Below are 20,144 nucleotides of genomic sequence, written 5' to 3' on the forward strand. Positions count from 1 at the left end.
ATCACCTAGAGAATGGCATGCCACGCTATCCACTCATCTACTCAAGCTCGGCTTTCAAATCAGCGCCTAAGATCCGTCTCTGCTCACATACAACTCCAACGGCATATGTCTATACATCCTTATCTACGTCGACGACATCCTCCTCACAGGTAATTCTAGCACCGAGATCAATAAACTCCTTTCTAATCTACACTCTACATTTCAGATGAGGAATCTCGGCTCACTGAACCAGTTCTTGGGGATCCAAGCTTCCACGACAGCCTCTGGTATACTATTACATCAACAAACATATGCTCGGTCAATCCTTGAACGTGCCAGAATGAGCCAATCAAAACCAATTTCCACACCGGTCGCCTACAAGACCACAATGACGGCAACATCACATGAACCTTTCTCCAATCCGCAGCTATATCGCCACCCAATCGGATCTCTACAATACCTCACGCTAACTAGACCGGACATTCAGTTTGTTGTTCATCAACTATGCCAACATATGCAACGTCCACTCAATCATCATTACGACGCCCTCAAACGACTTATTCGCTACATCAATGGAACAACACACATTGGCATCCAGCTACAACCACAAAATCTCACCTTACGCGGGTACGTGGATGCCGACTGGGCCAGCAATAATCTAGACCGGAAATCTATCTCCAGTCACTATAATTTCCTAGGCAACTCACTCATCTCCTAGCAAGTCATGAAACAAAATACCATTGCCCGCTCATCCACCGAGGCTGAGTATCGAGCACTCGCATCCGAGACAGCTGAAATCATATGGCTTCGTCGTCTTCTTGAAGACTTCCACATACCGCAAACATCTCCCACCACCATCTACTGTGACAACACCTTCGCCATAGCACTTTCCAACAACCCAGTTTTTCACGCACGTACCAAACACATCGAAGTCGACTGTCATTTCATCAGAGAAAACATTTGGTCAAACACAATCACAATCCAACATATATGCACGACCGACCAGATAGCAGATCTCTTCATTAAAGCGTTACCAACACACCGGTTCCAACAGTTATCCAGCGAACATACAGCAGCTCCACAACCACAAGTTTGAGGGGGGTTATTAGCCACCTAACATGCGGCATCAATTCATTGGGCCTACTATGGACTGTTAGACTAGCATTTGTACTTTCTTGTTATCTTGTACTTATAAATAGAACTCTGTATTACAAGTTCAACAGTATGAAAGCATTGTTTCCTTCTCCCTATTAAGCGTCTCTGTTATTTGTCCTGTTCTTGGTTATGTAATTCTACACACACTGCTGTTGAATTCAGAGAGGCAATGAGTGCAGGAAGAGATCTCTGCTAGGGTTTCAGCCGCTTTGTGTTCTTTCGCACTGCCCTCGCCTGGGACGGCCTCTCCCTCCCTCGATGGCCTCTTCCACACCTGATTTTTCGCCACTTCCTTCATCCTCTATTCTTTTCCCTTCTTCAATTGGCCTCCCTTCGACTGGCAATGGAGGTCCCTCATACGCAGCCAATGTGTCGGCTTCTTCCTTCAAGCCTGCCACTTTCCCAGTTTCCTTCTACTCTCCTGCTAAAAAGCTCTCCTTCAAAGATGTTGATCTCTCCGAAGGAGTGTCTGTTTAGACATCAGCCCTCATTGGTTACTCCCTTGGACCTCGTCCATATTATGAGCGACTTCTAAAAGCGATGCAGAGGCTTTGGACACTCAAAGGTTCTATGACTCTACTTTTTCTAGCTGATGGTTTTTTCCTGTTAAAGTTCTCAACAGAAGAAGATCTTGATATGGTGCTTGCGGGTGGTCCTTGGTTCCCGTTAGGCAAGCCTTTCATTCTACAAAGATGGTCTCCAAAGTTCAAACCAAAGAGAGATGAGTCTGCTCCTATACCGATTTGGATCAAAATCGTGGATTTTCCCCTTACGCTTTGGACTCCTACCGGTATCTCAAAAATTTTGAGCTATATAGGAATTCTAATTTCTGTTGACTCCCTCACTACTAATCGCACTAGACTTACTTTTGCAAGGGCATGTGTTCTTATTTCTAAAGATTCGGTTTTGCATGATGAAATTCCGATAGAGATTGATGGTCAGGATCTTAATTTAAAAGTGAGATACGACTGGAAACTAGATAAATGCGAAGGGTGCGGCTCATTGATCCATCCTTTTTCCCTTTGTCCCAAAAACCCCAACCCACAACCAGTTCTTCCCCCACAGCCTCCTAAATCTAGAGGGCGTAGTACTTCTAGAACTCTTTCCACTCGTCCAAACAGATCTCCCTCCAATTTTCCACCTTCTAATCATAGCAACAACTTTGTAATTCCTCAGCCTGACTTGGTTAAAATCACTTATGTTTCAACTCCTATTCAACTCCCTAATGACCCATCTTCCTCCTCTAATCCCCCACCAGAATCGATTGTTTATCCACCATCTATTAAAAACTCTTCTTTACCTAACCTAAACTCACCGACAGAGGAAACCTCTTCTTCTGCTGGATTACGGGCCTCTCCCAGGATATTGCAAACCCCTAAATTACCTCTTTTAAATAAATTTGCTTCCATACAAGTTGATGAACAAACACCAGGTGACTCCCTGGAGACCAATTCTGAGGCGAACTCTGCCTCTTGTTCGAATGTAGATACTGATCCCATGGTTCCCAAAAAACATGAAATTCATGAAAACATTATTCACAATACTAGATCCTCATCCGATAAAGGAAAATCTCCCAACAACTCCAAACCCCCCAAAGGGAAATCGACCAAGAAGGCCAAATCTCAATCTTCATAATGTACTTCCCAACTTTTGCTAGTTGGAATGTTAGGGGTTTTAATAGCCCGGAAAAAGTTAGTTACTGTAAGTCTTTGATCAAAGCTCATGATCTTAAACTTTTATGCATCTTGGAAGCAAAAGTTTCTCCTTCGTCTGTGAATGATCCTTGGTTTTTGCGTTCTCATAGCCTTTATGAGAATGAGGGAAGCTGCAATAATTTTTTGGATTCTACACCTAGTAGAATTTGGATAAAATGGGATAAGTCGGTTTTCTCGTTTCAACAACTTTTCAGCTCTTCTCAACTAATTCATGGTGTGCTTTCGGTGGGTTCTTTCCCGCCTATTTTCCTTTTTGTGATTTATGCCGTTAACTCTGTGGAAGAATGGAAATTCCTTTGGGAACAACTTTTAAATATGACTCCTCCTTTGGATCAGCCTTGGATGCTCATGGGAGACTTTAACTGTTGTCGTTTTGAATCTGAAAAAGAGGGAGGTTCCTGTCTCACTAGTAGTAGATTGGGTGAGCTTAATAGCATGATTTTCAATTGTGGGGTGCAAGACCTTTCTTCCACGGGTCTGTTCTATACCTGGTTCAATCAACGATTGGATAACCCGTTTCACATTAAACTTGATAGAGTTCTTGTCAGCAATGCATTTCTGGATTTTCTGCCTATTGCTTACTACACTGTTGAACCTCCTCTTGGTTCAGATCATTCCCCGCTAATTTTTAAATCTTCTCAAGCTAAGCCTATATCTGCTAGGTTCATGTTCAAAAACTACTGGATTAACATGGAAGGATTCTGGGATGATGTTTTGACTGCTTTCTCTTCTAGATCTTCTAGAAGTCCTATGGCTGCTTTTTGTTATAGTTTAAATGGATTGAAGAGAGCTTTAAAAAATAGGAATTGGGCTTCTTCTTCGTTTCTTTCAAATGCCTTGTTGGAGATATAGAGTAAACAACATCAATGTCTTATTGAGATCCAAGCCCATCCTTTAGATTTGGTGCTTAACAATAATCTGAAGAATATAAATGATGAACTAGCCCCCTTGCAAGCTAAATGGAATTCTTGGATTACTCAAAGGGCAAAAGTTTTATGGCTCACCCATGGGGAAGATGATCTTGGATTTCTCTATGCCAAGTTTAGGAGTAGGAATAACAAGAACAGCATTAAAGAAATTACTACCTCTGAAGGGCATTTTACTAATTTCAAAGATATTTCTCATGCTATTGTTAAACACTTTGAGTCCTTGTTTAACAATGCACATTCTGATCTTGAATTACCATTGAATATACCTCCAGGAAACTTAGTCCCACCTAATTTTCTAGACATGTTGGTGGCTCCTTTATCTTTCTTGGAAGTGAAATCAGCTGTTTTTGATGGGAATGAAAACTCTGCACCTGGACCGGACGGGTATACCTATGCTTTTTACATAAAATCTTGGCATCTTCTTGGGTTACAAGTTTTTAATGTGGTAAATAATTTTTTCACTACTAGTTCCCTTCCTAGAGGTGTTAAGGATACAGCCATTGCTCTTATACCTAAATGCTCTCATGCTTCTAACATCAATGATTTTAGGCCTATATCGCTTTGTAATGTGTTATACAAAATTGTTGCTAAAATCATTGCAAACAGACTTAAAGTGGTGCTCCCTTTCATTGTACATGATAGTCAATCTGATTTCATTGCTGATAGATGCTCCACAGATAACATCATCCTTGCTTCTGAAATTCTTAGAGATTTCAAAGGTTCTCGTAAGAGTTTTTGTGCTAAGTTGGACATCAAAAAAGTTTTTGATTCTGTTTCTAGGGAATTCCTCATTGCCAGGTTGCTTCAGAAAGGTTTTCCGAAAGTTTTTGTTTCTTGGATAAGAGGATGTATCACTGATGTCCATTTTCTGTTTGCCTGAATGGTTCTCTTGAGGGTTTCTTTAAGTCCTCTTCTGGCCTACGACAAGGTTGCCCACTTTCACCTCTGTTATTTTGCATTGTTATAGATGGCTTATCAAATATTCTCACCACCAACTATGATACCTTTATCTTTAAAGGTATTAACTGCAAAGATACTCACATCAATCATTTGATGTATGCAGATGACCTTCTGGTGATTGGTTAATCTTCTAAAGATAATGCTCAACATCTCAATATATGCTTAAACCTTTTTGGCACTTTATCTGGGCTTCATCTTAATGCTAATAAAGTGCTATTATCTTCTCCAAAAATGATCAAGAAAATCAAATTATTTGTGATGAGCTTGGAATCTAAAATGTCAACACTTGCCTCACCTATTTGGGTCTCCCCATCTCTACTAAAAGACTCAATTCTTCTCACTTCCAACCACTACTGAGCAAAATTACTGCTCTACTTGATGGTTGGAAAAACAAGTTTCTTTCTTTTGCAGGTAGGGTACTTTTCCTCAAATTTACCATCACCAATACCATCGCTTACTGGATTAGAGGTTCAATAATACCTAAGGGTTGTTGTGCTAAGCTAAATAAACTCTGCTCTAGGTTTCTATTTAACAACAACTTGGTGGAGAAGAAATTACACCTCATTTCTTGGTCAAAAGTTACTCAGCCTAAAGTTGTTGGAGGGCTTGGTTTGCCTTCTCTTGACGCTCTTTACTTTGGTGTTCTCTGTTCCATAATAGGCAGATTTTACAACACTAAAAATCTCCTTAGCTGCTGGTATAAAGCTAAATACACTTCACCTTGGAAACCTCCTCCTTCCACTGCCTCCAATTTCTGGCTCAAAGTTACTCACACTGCTCACAGGATTAGGGAGAAAATCTCCTTCTCTGTGTCTAATTCCTGTGAATTATCTTTTTTGTGGGATCCATGGATTAATGGAAAAGTTTTCACTGAGACTTGTAGTTTGGATTTTTATGATATGCAAGTTAGTGATTTCATTTGTAATGGTATCTGGCAGCTTCCTGATTATATTCCTTCACCTGTTGCTGATTCCATTTTGGCGGTGAATTTTTCTGAATATAACGAGGTTCTCTGGAATGGCTCCCATAAATGGGTTTTTAGAAACTTTATTGAGCATTATTACTCTATTATTTCTAAGGTTGATTGGCACACCTCTATTTGGCATAAACATAATGTGCTTAAGTTTGCTAGTTTTACCAGGATGGCTGTGATTGGGAAGCTGAAAACTGCTGATAACTTAAATTTAAGAGGTATTCAGGTCTCTCTGAATTGTTCTTTATGCTCGGGTAATTTAGAAAATCATTCGCATTTATATTTTGAATGTGATTTTACTTATTACATTCTAAAGACCATTTTGTCGAATTCAATGGGTTTTTACTTAGGCCTAATTTACTTCAATTGCTGGATTTTTTTTAGAATTATGGTAGCTACTGTAGAACAGAAAAGGATTTTTGTTTCCTTAATATTAGCTGCACAGTTTATCATATCTGGAGGGAACGTAACAACCGCCGTTTCTCTTCTTCGAGAAACAATGTGATTAAAATCATCTGCAATATCAAAGAGGTTGTTAGATACAAACTTTCAAAATGGAAAAACAAAAGTCTTATACTGCAGAAATTCACGAAAATTTAATTTTCCATTGCCATTTTATTTTGGCTGTTCTGATATTTATTGTTGATGGTCACATTTGGAGGGAGGGTTTCTGCAATTCCTGTAATTGTTTTTTGGGTATACTTTTGGTTCCTCTTTTGCTTCAGACCTGGGAAGATGCTTTTTGGGATCTTGGTCATTTTGTCTTGGACCAATCCAGTAATTTTTGGTGGAAATACATCATATTATTTCTCGGGTATACTATAATGACAGCATATGGCATTGTGGGGGAAGCAGTACAAGCAGACGATGATGAGCAAGGCAAGTCCTCCCGAGCCAAGGATGGCCCGTGCGGCAACCAGGCTCGATCTTTTTCTGGTTCTTATATGCAGGCTGGAGGTGCTGTGATGGCCAATTTCTGATTTTCTTTGCTCCGACTGCTTCAGTTTATACTGGCAACCTATGCCACCGCCTGGGCATTATGTGATCTCCTCTGATTTTTGGATGATTATGACTTTGCCCGTTTTTTGAGTCATTAGTTCTTGTCTGCTCCTTTTGTCATTTGTTTTGTCTTTGTGTATATTTAGGTTTTTATGGTTTTAGTTCTTACCTTCTCAGGTTACTTGTAATTTGAACTTTGTTTTTTAATACATGAGCTTTTGCCCCGGGTTAACCAAAAAAAAAAAAACACACACTGCTGATTATTCTTGCCGAAGTCTTTTCGTTTGGAATATTGATGACAACCTTCTCATGGACAATTTTTTAAAATGATATCATTTAAAAGTTATTTTCGTCAAAATGAATTAAAAAATAATAAATTTAAAAATGATGTTAGTCGTTATCTTAGGAAACTACTGGCTATTGAATTGGCGGGTGAGCTGGCGGCAAGCTAATTTGGCGGACAAGCTAACGGGCTAATTTTGACACGCGAGCTGGCACGCTAAGTTGTCGAGCAGAGTTGGCAGACCACATCATGTCATTTGTTGTGCTAACTTATAGTTACGTTTTTAGTTTTATTTACTTTAAAGTATGATTTATAAATATTTTAATTTAATTTAAATTTAAATATATTCATAAAAAAATATAACATGTCAATCGTTTAGAGAGCAAAATTAATGATTTATTGAGCAGGTAAAACAGATTTTTAATGTCAGATACAACTGAAACTTAGCGATCATATATAACTGACCCATATTTGTAATCACACAGAATCAAATGGAACTATTCTTAGGTTCTAGAAGAGACTAACGACAATTTCCTGTTATAAATACTACTCTATGCCAAAACTATGATCAATTCTATATTCGACAATATTAGAGTATGGCAAGGACTTTTGATCACTGGTAGGAGGCAGATCATCACATCTTGCGTTTTAGTGCAGGTATACTAATTACGGAAAAGTGTTCGGAGGATTTTTTCTTGGCTACAGACATCATTCGAACGCCCACTTGGGTCAATGATAACCTGATTCAATAATGAGAAAGCTATATATATGGTTTAAGATTTACGCCAACATTTTTCTCAACAGAAGAGAGAATAGAAAAGTATTATCATGAAAGTATTGTGTGCTAAAATTTTAAATCGTAGTTTATGGATTACGAGGCCAACTAAAAAATAAAAAAACATTGATGCAATTCTTGAATAGTGCTTGAATTCTTACTTTTCTTTAATTCACTAATATATTCTAAGCAAGTTTTCACACAACACACACTCACTAGTAACTTATATCGAATAAAGAGAAAATTAAAAGTTCTCATATACAAGCAGAATAAAGTAGCCAAGGAGAGGATAATAGCAGACAATCCTATAAATAGATGTGTGGTCTGGATTTGTTAAGTAGGCAATGGATCAAGACCTTAATCTTCCCGGGTGCTTTCATATATGCTTGATTCTAGGTCATGATGTAAGTAGAGGAAACATTTCTATAAGATAAAGATGTAGCTTGAAGTCATATAGCGAATACACAATGAAAAATTATTTGATCTAAAATTAAGTGGAAGTATAACTTAGGATATAGCAACTCATACCTTGATTTATAATCTCTACTTTTTTTTACTTTTTAATTTTATTAGTTATAACTAGAGAATGTAAAGGAAGTTTAAAAAACCATATTCCATCTCATAAGAGCTACTTATGACATCGAACAAGTAAGCGTATACGTGGATATTTTGTTGACACGTTTTTTGACAAACACTCTCTGAACGACAGAGAGCAGAGAGAGAGAAAAAATACATTTTTGAGGCAGAATTTTACAAATTTTTTAATGCCCACTAGAAAGTATTCCTCCACAAGAAGCAGTAATAAAAATAGGCGCTCCAAACGAAAGCCTTAAATATGCTTGAGATAGACTGGCACAAAATCGCGAGCTTAACAAAATTAATTTGCTATCTGATTGTGAGTCACTGAGAAATGAAATGTATTAATTACGATAGCTACATATTAATCTTTTGGTTGGAAAAGCTTTAATTATCACTTAAGATATTTTGAATCGAGTCTAACTTATCTTAATGTGAGTGTGTTTTGAACATTTATTTTAATTGATCTAAATATAATTACAAATTGTATTAATTAATATTTTTGTTTATATTTCAATATATAAAAATAGAAAAAATTTCATTATTTTTCTTCAAAAATATGGTTAATTAAAAAAATGTATGTTCACATTGAAACATAATATCACGAACTGTTATGGGCTATGAATATAACAGGGGAAGAGTTAAAAAGAGGTTTCGTCTTCACATGATGGAGGTTTAACACGAAATATACAGTCACACAAATCTGACGAAGAAATGACCCTACCATATATTGTTTATGTGGTACGAAATTTGAAAAAAGGAAAAAATATATATATGACACGATAATACTCTGAGATCTAGTATTGAATGCTTCACAACTAATGTTATGAATGGATTTCACAAGCGACTGATCTGTCCTCTTAAAGTTGCAAACCGTGGTGATTAGAATACTAATATCCAACGCGGGTTATAATGCAATTGCGACGCCAGTGATTCAGAGAGAAATCTAGGCGAATGTTAATTACATGCAGATGGTAGGAATTCAAGTACATGGTTGAAAGTGAAAATGTTTAGGTAGGTCGAATATCAGCAGTCGGGGCAACAAGTATCGGCTCAGTTGGCGGTCGGTACAAATAGTCCGCGCGTCAGTTCTTGGGCATTGGGTTCGGAGTAGATAAGTACCTTACTAAAATCCGGCGTCCAATTGACTGTTAAGGCAGAGTCTGCTCATCGATTAACTGCTAGGTGGAAGTCCAACGATGATGAAGAAGGATACAGTGGCAAACAAGAGCTCTCTTCCTTCTTGTTATACTTGCGTTTATTTGATCTAACTATCCACGCTCCCATTTATTTTCAAATTTAAAGGCCAATAAATCCATTCAATTATAAGAGTAAATGAAAAGTAATGAAAATTCTCGTCTGTATGACGAAACAATTAAATGATCAAATAAGCGTGATGGACACAGTCGCCTCTTAAAGATCGCGCGACTAAGGGAATCTCGATCCCTTTTCCTGAAAAGGAACACATGCTTATGACGATGCCGTTTTCCTTCCTTTTTGAACGCTTTTCTTGCCATCCACATGCTTCGACAGTGTTTACCGCCACTTCGTCAAAACTTGCATACTGGAAAGCTTTCCGTCTCAGAGACGTTGAGGCGCATAGGCAGAAAATAGTGAAATTTCCCCACGGTTCTCTTCGATTATGTTTGATTTCGTGTTCCCGAGATCCCAAGTATCATGCCTTTCTTCAACGCACCTGTTCGCACAGACAACAGTGAGATAGGTTAGGAGAAATAGTATGCTTTCTAGTTATAGAGATTAAAGAAGAAGAGACGACTGTGTCTTCTGAGAAGCGTGGCTACCTGCCTCCTCAACTCACCCCGTGCTCCTGTTGACAATCGATCGATCAAGCTCCAGAAGATCGATAGCGTCACGTGCGCCTAGCCAAGCCTAAGCAGGATACTGAAGCCGCGCGGCTTTTCTCTCATCTTCTAAGTCCATAGTCACTCCGACAACCGGCGCATTTCCAGGCCGGAACTTATCTCCAATCCGCTCGAAAGACTCGCTACGACATGGACATCCTGCGAAGCTCTTAGCGAGATCTAGAAGGACAGCGAAGGCCTACTAGCAAAGCAAGTGACGAAACGCGAGATAACTCGGGTCCTCGATTCGTAGTTCCGTCTCAATTACGGCCGCCGCTCTCCTCCTCCTCTACTTGTGTCTCGGCTGCTTATTTATTCTACGTGATTGACGTGGAACTCCGACGGCTACTCTCTGGCATCGAATCCCTCATACCTTAATCACAAATACCCTTAGAGATGGTACACGAACATGACCAATATACGTGAAATGGGTTGGCCAGGATGACCCCCACGTTTTTCCTGCATCGCTTCACTCCATCTGTTACCATTAGGCTACGGGCGAGACATACGAACTCCAACTCACACGCCCGCTGACGCAAATTAGACCGAATCGTACGTGGATATTGTTTTGTCCCTCGCCCGTCGGCTCGGCATCCCTTCGATTGATGCTCCTAGGTTTCGTATCTCCTGGAGCTCCAGGGAGAGCCTAATTTTAACCGCTGGCAGCACTCGCGGGGTCGTTTGCCGGTAGCGTTCGAACGTTTTGGCCCGATAAGTGGTGGCGGATGAGGATTAGGAATAGGTGGGGATCGCGTTTCATCACGAGGGTATGGTTGTTTTGTGTGTTTGGAGGAAGCGGGGACCGTGCGCTGCACTGGGCTGAAGATTTGGTTGGATGAATAGTCGTTGTATTGGCGGGAGTAGTCGGTGACAACCGGTAGTGTTTATGGGAGATAGAGCGTTCGAAAACTTGAAAGGGAGGGGTTCTGCTTCCTCTGGCTCTGGTCTCCGACGCAGGCTGTGGCGAGGGCCTTCTTGTATTGGTGGAGGCCGGAATTGACGAGAGAACAACACCGAAGAAAATGCAAAGAGTTTGTGTTCAGAGAGACTTGAACGAGATGCGAGGATTTGGATTGCTGCTATCCGATCAGATATTGGAAGTCATCAGGTACGGGGGTTCTTGTTTTCTCTCTCTTTCTATTATTTATATAATTTGTATATATTCATCAAAAAATTATTCTTGAATCTGACACGAATCTCGAAAGCCAAATCAAGTTATAAATTGTTAAAAATTAAAATCAGGACCAATTGAACTCCAATTTCAACTAAACTATGTCGAGAGTTGAAATGTCTCAAAAATACGTTACCAACGACAACCAAATTCGACCCAATCCGAGCATCAAATGGATCTAATTCAATGACTCGAAGCATATTTGGAGGAGGTCAAACCATAGTTTATTTCGATTATGCCAAATATTTTTTCAAAATGTGACGTTGATCGATCAAGCTGTCTCGACGAGCGAATCAAACGAGCCCAATCGTCAAATTCTGATATCATTAGATTTTCAAATGTCTAGTAAATTGTCCATATGCTCAATTTTGGGAATGCAACAAGATCTATCGCATTACACCAGCATACCTAAAAAATTGTCCAGCAAACTCAAAGAAAACTAGAAAATAACATATCTCATTCTTATGAGATGAACCCAAGGAAAAGAAGAGTAAGGAAATACGTTCTCTTTGCCACCAGAACCTTCTCGATACTCTGAGAGTTCGGGACCTTTCTTAAAGACCGGCACCGAACTATCGTCGAACTTCCACCACAACAGACCGACGAATGACTTTCCGCGTCCATCAGCAGACTTTGCCCGTCACTTGGACTTTCGTCGGACTTCTACCTAATGTCCAACTTTTCGCCCGTTCGCGAACTTTTGCTCCATCGTTCGAAAGTTCTACTCTTGCATGACTTCCTACTGATAGGCCAGAGAAAGCAAAGAAATTCACACACTATATCAGATTTCCTTCCGTCGACGACTTCCTCCAGTTGTGCCAGATTTCCGAACCATGTCACTGGAATTTCGTCGGACTCTACCCGATCGCAAACTCCTCCCAATCGTCGAAGTCTTGTTATCGTCATATTCTATCCGCACTGGTACCTTCCGCCCAAAGTTGGACTTCCGCCCGTCGTAAGCTTATGCCAGTCTCCAGACTTTTGCGGACTTCCCCCAATCAGTTTGGGACACTTTAGGTGAAACCTTGCTATGCAAACATTTAGACCTTGCGTGAAGATTAAAACTTAGCAGCTTCTCCGACCACAGTGGACTCACAAGAAAAAGACGCTACTAATTACGAATCTGCTAACGAATTGAGGGATTCGGTCTAAAGGGCTAGTTATATGTTATGCAGAGGTTGTCTTTATTGGTGCTCAACTGCCTATTACCAGAACTTTCTTGTTAAGTGTTGAGGGTTGAGTTAGTAGGATAATTTTGTTTATTTAATTGATCTTTCACTTTTAAAGGAAATCTAACATAAAGAGCCAAGCATGCTGGGCTGCCACGAATTTGCATATAGACATGCTAACGTGAATCGTGCTCAAATAGGGAAAGGCCACCTTATTGGGACAGGATTTTTCCTTTTTCTCGGGCCTTGACTCTGCTCCCTATCAAGTCTTGTGTCTTATGAGAGGCTTTACCTCAACTAAAAAAGTAGTGGATTTCCAAACTTAATCTTGGTAGGGACTTGGCAGCTCCATCCTTATTGTTGGCCTCTAATTAAAGGTCAGTTGATAGTAATTCATTGGTTTTCTTCGCACTCATCGCAAGCACAAGTTGGAATCGAACGTCTGTTTGCGGAAGTGAAGTGTGTGGTTTCTGGTTCTAGGAAGGTAAATATTCTATTGAATACGAGGCTCCGGCAGTATGTGTGGCTTCTTTGCAAGCACTTGTAGTTTATTTTATAGTCATAATGTAGCTTTTTAGCAAATAATAAAGAAAGATCTTTTTTTAAGCTTCCAAAGTTCTTATCTATACGCCTCATTTGACCTTACTTTCTACCTAGTGAGGAATTTACCAATAGCAAATCCAAGTTCCACTATTATATAAACCACCTTGCATAATATGTTGTAATAGGTACGGCCTTCGAATATTTTAGTTTGACCGGAAAAGTTGACCTTAAAGGATACCTCATTTACTACTTGGGAGAGGAGAGAGGTTGGGAAGGTGAGAGTGGCTCTAACCTAAGAATTGGAACACAATCCATCAGTGCAGGTATGCGTAAGAGTTGAGAGAAGAAATTAAATTGAAGCTTTTCAGAGTCAAAAGAGGGATTTTCAGTAACCTCAAAAAAATATTTTGTGAAATAGATGAAAGTTGAATGCAGTTGGTTGGGTGGTCGGGGGATAGACTTGTGTTAGTCACCTCTAGCTCTTTATGGCAATTTGGAATGGAGAGATTTTAGGGATTATGAGGTGCAGTTAATCATATTAAGATGTGCTAAATAGGGAGACTACGAATTCTGAAGAGAGGCTCGAGGAATCGAAGGATGGTTTGAAAGAGGATAGTTAAGGTGTAATGTGACACATTAAGAGGAATATAGAAGCGAGTCCCGCTGCGACCGAGCAAGGGAGAGAAACATCCACAGAACTCCTATCCTAATGGGAGCCATCTCTAGCTTTCTCGATTTTGCTTCTGTTGCTGATTATGTTTAGTCCATTTGGCCACCAATCCTTTGTATATGCTACTTACAATTGTAAAGAGAAAAAAGTCGCATCTCCTTGTACACATAAAGCAAGTGTTGCTTATCACTCTCCCAATGTTTTCAGCATTGGATTTTTCAATTTGAATGCTTCCAAGAAATGAAAAGCCTTTGGCTACTATGTTGCATCTGTGCTCTTCTTCAAGTGGAGTAGACTACCAGCGAGTTAAAAGATATAGTAAGCTTTTGTTGTGAATGTTATCATCTTTTTCGTGCACAGTCTAGTTCATTATTTTTAAGCATTTTCTACTGAAATATAATTGACGTTACGGAAAATTTAGGCTACGAAAATACTGAGAAAGATTTATTGAGAAAATAGCACACAGACACGATGAAGCTTCTACGCTAATACCTCGTTTTATCTACCGAGCATATCCAGAGTTTGTTATATAATACAAATTTCGAGAGAGAGATGAGAATGATCGAAGAGAGAGATTATATTGCAGACTTCTGCAATCACTATCATTGCAAACGCTTGATCGTTTAAGAGTCAGGCAAAATTATACTCCAGATTGTATTAAGACTAGTTGATGGGAGTGCGACTGATAAAATAATTGATGTTGTGTGCTTTTGCGATTTTTTTATTTCCCAAACCCTACAGTGGAAAATTAATAGGTTCAATTGTACGGCTTTTTTACTATTTTTTTGTATCAGAGAATTTTGTAAAATAGTAAGTTTGTGCTTTCTCATTGTATATGTGCCCATCCCTAACATGGGATATTAATAAAGGGTTCATTTGGGGACCATTATAGGAGCTTCAAATTCATCACAGAATCCACTATCTAAAACTATATCTTTGTATTCAGTTTTGGATTCCGCCACTATATTCTATTTACCAAGGGTGCAAGAGCTCTTATCTTCTATGGATCAAAGTGTCCAATCCAAGATACCAATCTAAAAAACTAGATTCTTCTTCTTCCCCTAATGCACTATATTGAGTGATCAATTAATCTACAATAGATTATTAATATCTTCTAGGACAAATATTTGATCAGTGTCCTTAATGGTGCCTCTGAAAATACCTAAGTTAAAAACTCAGTTATGAAGCATATTTGAAAGAGCAATTGTCCTTTGAAGAGAGAGCAACCTAATAGTATGACCCTCGAGTTTAATCAACTACATCACAATGGAGGATTGTTTGATGAGGATGGTCAGATAGTTTAAAGTCTTACCTAATACAGATGTTCCTCTTGCATAACCCCATCTTAAGAACGCGAGGAGTTTTAATTCGCTTAATCTACCTATTCGGAATGAGCATTAATCATATATTTTTTAATGATTACAAATATTATTCGGATGTTATATCTTTTCTTATTTCTTAAGTTATATACTTGCATATTATTCTTGTGTGTCAACTAATCTTTTTTAAATACAACGATAGATCCTTGAAGAAAAGTAAAGATATCAACACACTCAAAATTAGTGTATATAAGCTATATAAGTCAGTTTGTGTTGACATTTGTACTTTTCATTTATATATTATTTTCTAGTATTAGTTGTATGAATTATGGAATCAGTGCACAAAAACTACTAAGCGAGGAATTAAAAAAGTTAATATTTAATTTTTTTTTACTGATTTCAATTCTCCTGTACAATCTCGTTTCATTCAGAATTTAATTCAAATATGTATTAATTAATTGCGAGAATATATAACATATAAATTGGGATATCATAGAATCATTATTAGTATAGTCTAATATCAGCACCATATCAATGGATTGATAATAAGTCTATTTTTAAAAAGTCCTTGCTAGAAATTCCTATGACTTAAATTAGACAAATTAAAATTTGAATTGATTGTACTGTACACTATTTTGTCGTAGCTGTAGAGAACGAATATTAATTATATAGGTACACATATAATTTAGTTAGGATGTATGAGACGAAGTAGAGAAATCAAATCAATTATTACATTGTTAATTGTTTGTAATTGAGTATACCAATTCAAACTGCGTCACATTATAATATTTGCTAAATTGAATGTTGTAAAGATTCGAATGACCAATGTAACTATTAATGAGCTATGCCACTCTAATAGGTTTGCTTTCTGAAATTAAAGGCTTAATAGGTAGAAATTAAAAATCTATTAATTGCAGAGTGTTGAGTGACTCGTACATTGAGCATTTATAAACTTTATTATTTCTTTAGGAACAAAGTTCTTCTCCTATCAGTCAATGTACTAGTTTTTTTTTTCATGCGGAAGAGAATACTTAGAGAGAATTTCAATGAGGGAGAAGAGAACGTCGAAGTTAGAGATTATGAGAGATGCGTGTGAATTGATGTCTACCATATGCTGATGGAGTTTAAGTGGGGTGAGGGCTCAAATTCGCAACACCAACACTAGTAAAATTAAAGAGTTCATTTTGGAAAAACTATGTTGTTTGAATTCATTAGTCCAAAACACGATTATCTCTTTTAAGTTCGATGTAATTAATTCAATATATCGGGTCTTCCTCAGTATGTCGTTTTTTGTGGAGCTCTGGAGAGGAGCGTCTAGAAAAAGTCTTAAGGTGTGAAACGACATTCTCTAGTTCTTTTAGTTAGAGAGGTCTCACGTCCATTGTAGTGAAGCAACTAACCATCTAATAATATCATGTATTATACATTAGTCAGGATAAGAGTAGGTAAATGGAGGAATTATAAACAGAATCAGTGTCCTCTCAATATTATAATTAAGAAAAGAAGTATCTGTTGATGCATGTGTCGACACTCTTCTCTATCAAACTGTGTTATTTAATCGAATGAAAGCTTTACTACATCATATCTCTAGTGGGTACTCTCAATTACTCTGTTTATATATCAAATAAAATCTGAAGCTATTGATTGACATATTGCGAGTGTTACAAGATCTGTGAATAGTGAGTCAAAACATGATAAACTTCCATCGGCCAAGAAGTAAGAGAGGAAACATTGGTCCGCGTGGGCTGACGAAAAAAAGAAGGATAGCTCTTCATTTGCTCATTAATTGTATTGAGTCAACCCACACAAAGACGATATGAGAGGAGATTTCTTTGGTAGTTAGCGGGCCATATATTGTTTGAGTTTCTAACACGTTATCATGTGTTTTGCATATATTATAAGAATTTGTAACTAGATGATATGTAGGGCTTGAATAAAAAGTCTATATATTTAGACCTATAGCCAGTATATGTATCTTTATATTGTTTTCTATAGATGTATTGTGCTAAAACAAATTATGTATATAATAGAGACAGATAAGATGAGAAACTTAATAAAATATGATTAATATTAGAGCTGCGAAAACATTTCGTTGTAGTTATAATGTTTTGTTACAGTCGTATGTGTATTAACTATATGATTCAATCTGGGATAAGACTCCAACTGAGATAGAGTAACCTTGTCTCTGTAGTCTTGTATTACTTATATATTTTGTAAAGACCTTCCTCATATATTTAATAAAATATATATAATTAAATCAATAAAAACTTGTTCTAGTAGCACTCGCTATTAAAGTCCTTATCTTATTACATTTGGTTTATTACTTTAGATTTATACTGGAGTTCATCTGCTGATAAGAATTACCTTAGTGCTTAGAGAGTAGATAGAAAACTTTATCTAAGTATAGAAATTTAGGTTATTTACATATTAAAGTAAATACAAAATTATAAGTAACCTAATATTTTCTTATTAAAATTTAACACTATATCCACGTGTTTGGTTCGTCTTTGAATATCACGTCTTTAAGGAGACTTCACAGTTTATATCCGTGCTTCATAAAATGATTATTTGTAGATTTTGGTGGAACTCATATTAAGGATCCCAACTATATTAGCTATGTTCTTAGAATGTATTGTAACCCTTTTAAGTATAATGGTATCATTGATGATTCCTATAGACTTAGATTATTCTGATTTTCTCTAAGGGAAAACTAAAATGTGGTTGAATTTCCATTGCCACTCATGATTAATAACAACTTGGAATTAGTTAAGCGACATAAATTCCCTAGTTAAATATTTGTCACCTTCAAATAACTACCAACCTTAGGAATGATATAATAATATCTTTTTGCCAAGTTTGACGGGAGTGTCAATTTATAAAGTTAAGGTAGAGATATTTTAAGGAATTGTATACGGAAATGCCATCATCAATGGTTTACCTGATTGGTAGTTATTCAAACTTTGTATAAGAATTTGTATGATCCACCTTACGGTCAAACAGAGTGAGCAACATTAGAGATATATGAGCAAACCCCCCCGATTTAAATTCTATTTGAATGATTTAAATCACCAGAGAATTGAAGAATTGTTTTATCATGCGACATCATATAATACTTTATTTAAATATTTAAATCCAGGTGGAGGAACCACCCTAGTTTTAACTAGTCAAACAATAATATTGGTGATAATCAATTCATTGAAATACAAGTCAAAATAATCAGGAGAAAATTATATAATCCTCATTAACTTCTGTAATTAAATCCTAGACCAATCATGATCCTATCCCATGATTCTTAACTTAAATATTCAAATATTCTTTTAATTATTTGGTTTCAGACATAAAGACATTTGGGACATGTTGCAAAATAGAAATTATTCTCTTAAAATCAATAAACAATTTTTTATACACTGCATAAAATAGAAATGTGAAATTTTAAATCACACATACTCAATAGATTATGTTTAGAACTAGTATTGAATAATGTAGTAATGATGTCATCAGGAAATCTTATCTTTAGATACTTTAAGTGGGGATGTTACCTCCCGTATTTGGAAACTGCGCCTAGACTAGTAGTCCTTACATCTCTTTCTTGGGACAAATGCCAAAAGGGTGCCATAAAGGTGATTCTTTTTGAAATGATGGCAATTCTTTTCATAATTTTGGATTATTGGGCACCTTCTGTAATTACCCACGGTTCTAGAAATCTCATATTTTTATATTGTTATCTTTTATCATAAGAGGTGAATTAAGGATATGTTAAAGAGAGACACCTATACCAATTCCAATTAGATGGTAGTTTTTTATATAATATTCTAATTTCGAGCTTAACACGCTAACTCTTCTACACAACTCTTCTATTCGCTTTCATGTCGTGCAATTTAGATGTCACAACATTCCTCCACGTAAACATTTATTCTCGTTTATTGCTAGGTAAATAGACTACCACAAGAACAATCATTTCAAATAGCATTCATCTCTTAACACCTTACACATCTCTACGTTCTTGGAGCAAATTTATAGTATGATACTCCATCAGTATGCATTAGTTAAAGCACCTATCGTGAGTATCTCAGTTGTGTGTTATGCGAGCAAATGTAATTGTCACGCAAAAATACTTATATATTAATTCGATCACTAATTGTATATATAGTAATATAAAATATGCCCATTTGTGGGAGGTGTGAGATGTCAAAGATTGATCGACTTAAACAGTTGAAAAGATTTGGTAATATCTAACTCAAAGAACCATCTCTCAAGTTGAGTAATTATGTTGTAACTACCTTTTGATACTGATATGCTCTTAATTGTGTACAATAAAAATGCTTCCTTACTTATGGGATAATGTTTGTGCATGTCCATCTATGTAACTTATTTCAATTTAGCTAATTCTTCAACTTTTTAAATTTTGGAAATTGGAAGTCAAATTAACTATTATGTTGATCTCATATCTCACCTAAACATGGCTCCTTATATATCAGAATCGGCTTAAGAACTTGTGCAACTTATGTCTAAATTATTAGATCACCAATTCAACTGAGTCTATTGAGGTGGAAGGAGTGAATAGGACATATTAGAGTGCAATATTGGGATATTATTGAGAAAGAAGTTCAACTATGTGCTGTGAGAGTAGGGGATTAATCAATATATGCATATATAATCATCAATAAAGCTCATATAATGATATCAAGCATTAATTATAAACAAATCTCACAAGTAATTATGTACTATGCTTAGGCAATTCGCATTATAGAATGGATGATACTCCCTACTACTCTAGTTCATTAGCACTTCAACAAAGAGAGAAATAAAAGTTCTATAAATATGAATACTGGGTTTTATTAAATATTCAGATATAAGGCATTCCCCATATGAAAAACTTTCCACAGAAATAAACTTCTAGAAGCAATATTTCGACAACTTAGTATGCCTCAACACATAGTGGTTTTGAAGGATTATGATTATGACGAGCAGATAATATTCCAAAGAAAAAAAAAGGATTCGATCGAGCCTTTACTCCTCAGAGCAATATAATACGTTTTGGTGCGCTTAGACCCTATGGACATGTG

General features: G+C 37.0%; 2 protein-coding genes across 2 annotated transcripts; both read left to right on the plus strand.

Annotated features, from left to right (window-relative positions):
- The first annotated feature begins 205 nt into the window (after positions 1 to 205).
- LOC110112691 (uncharacterized mitochondrial protein AtMg00810-like) lies at positions 206 to 697 on the plus strand. The gene has a single exon (XM_020844997.1). It carries the CDS (start codon positions 206 to 208, stop codon positions 695 to 697), a length of 492 nt encoding a protein of 163 aa, XP_020700656.1.
- Positions 698 to 2,768: 2,071 nt separating this feature from the next.
- On the plus strand, positions 2,769 to 12,394 carry LOC110112690. Its single transcript, XM_028695362.1, has 7 exons — positions 2,769 to 3,612; positions 3,748 to 4,626; positions 4,746 to 4,796; positions 5,150 to 5,937; positions 6,437 to 6,673; positions 11,124 to 11,314; positions 12,127 to 12,394. The coding sequence occupies exons 1-7, from the start codon at positions 2,769 to 2,771 to the stop codon at positions 12,392 to 12,394; spliced, it is 3,258 nt and encodes a 1,085-aa protein (XP_028551195.1).
- The last annotated feature ends 7,750 nt before the right edge of the window (positions 12,395 to 20,144 follow it).

Source organism: Dendrobium catenatum, unplaced genomic scaffold (genome assembly GCF_001605985.2).
Source record: "Dendrobium catenatum unplaced genomic scaffold, ASM160598v2 fragScaff_scaffold_627, whole genome shotgun sequence".
NCBI classification, from domain to species: Eukaryota; Viridiplantae; Streptophyta; class Magnoliopsida; order Asparagales; family Orchidaceae; genus Dendrobium; species Dendrobium catenatum.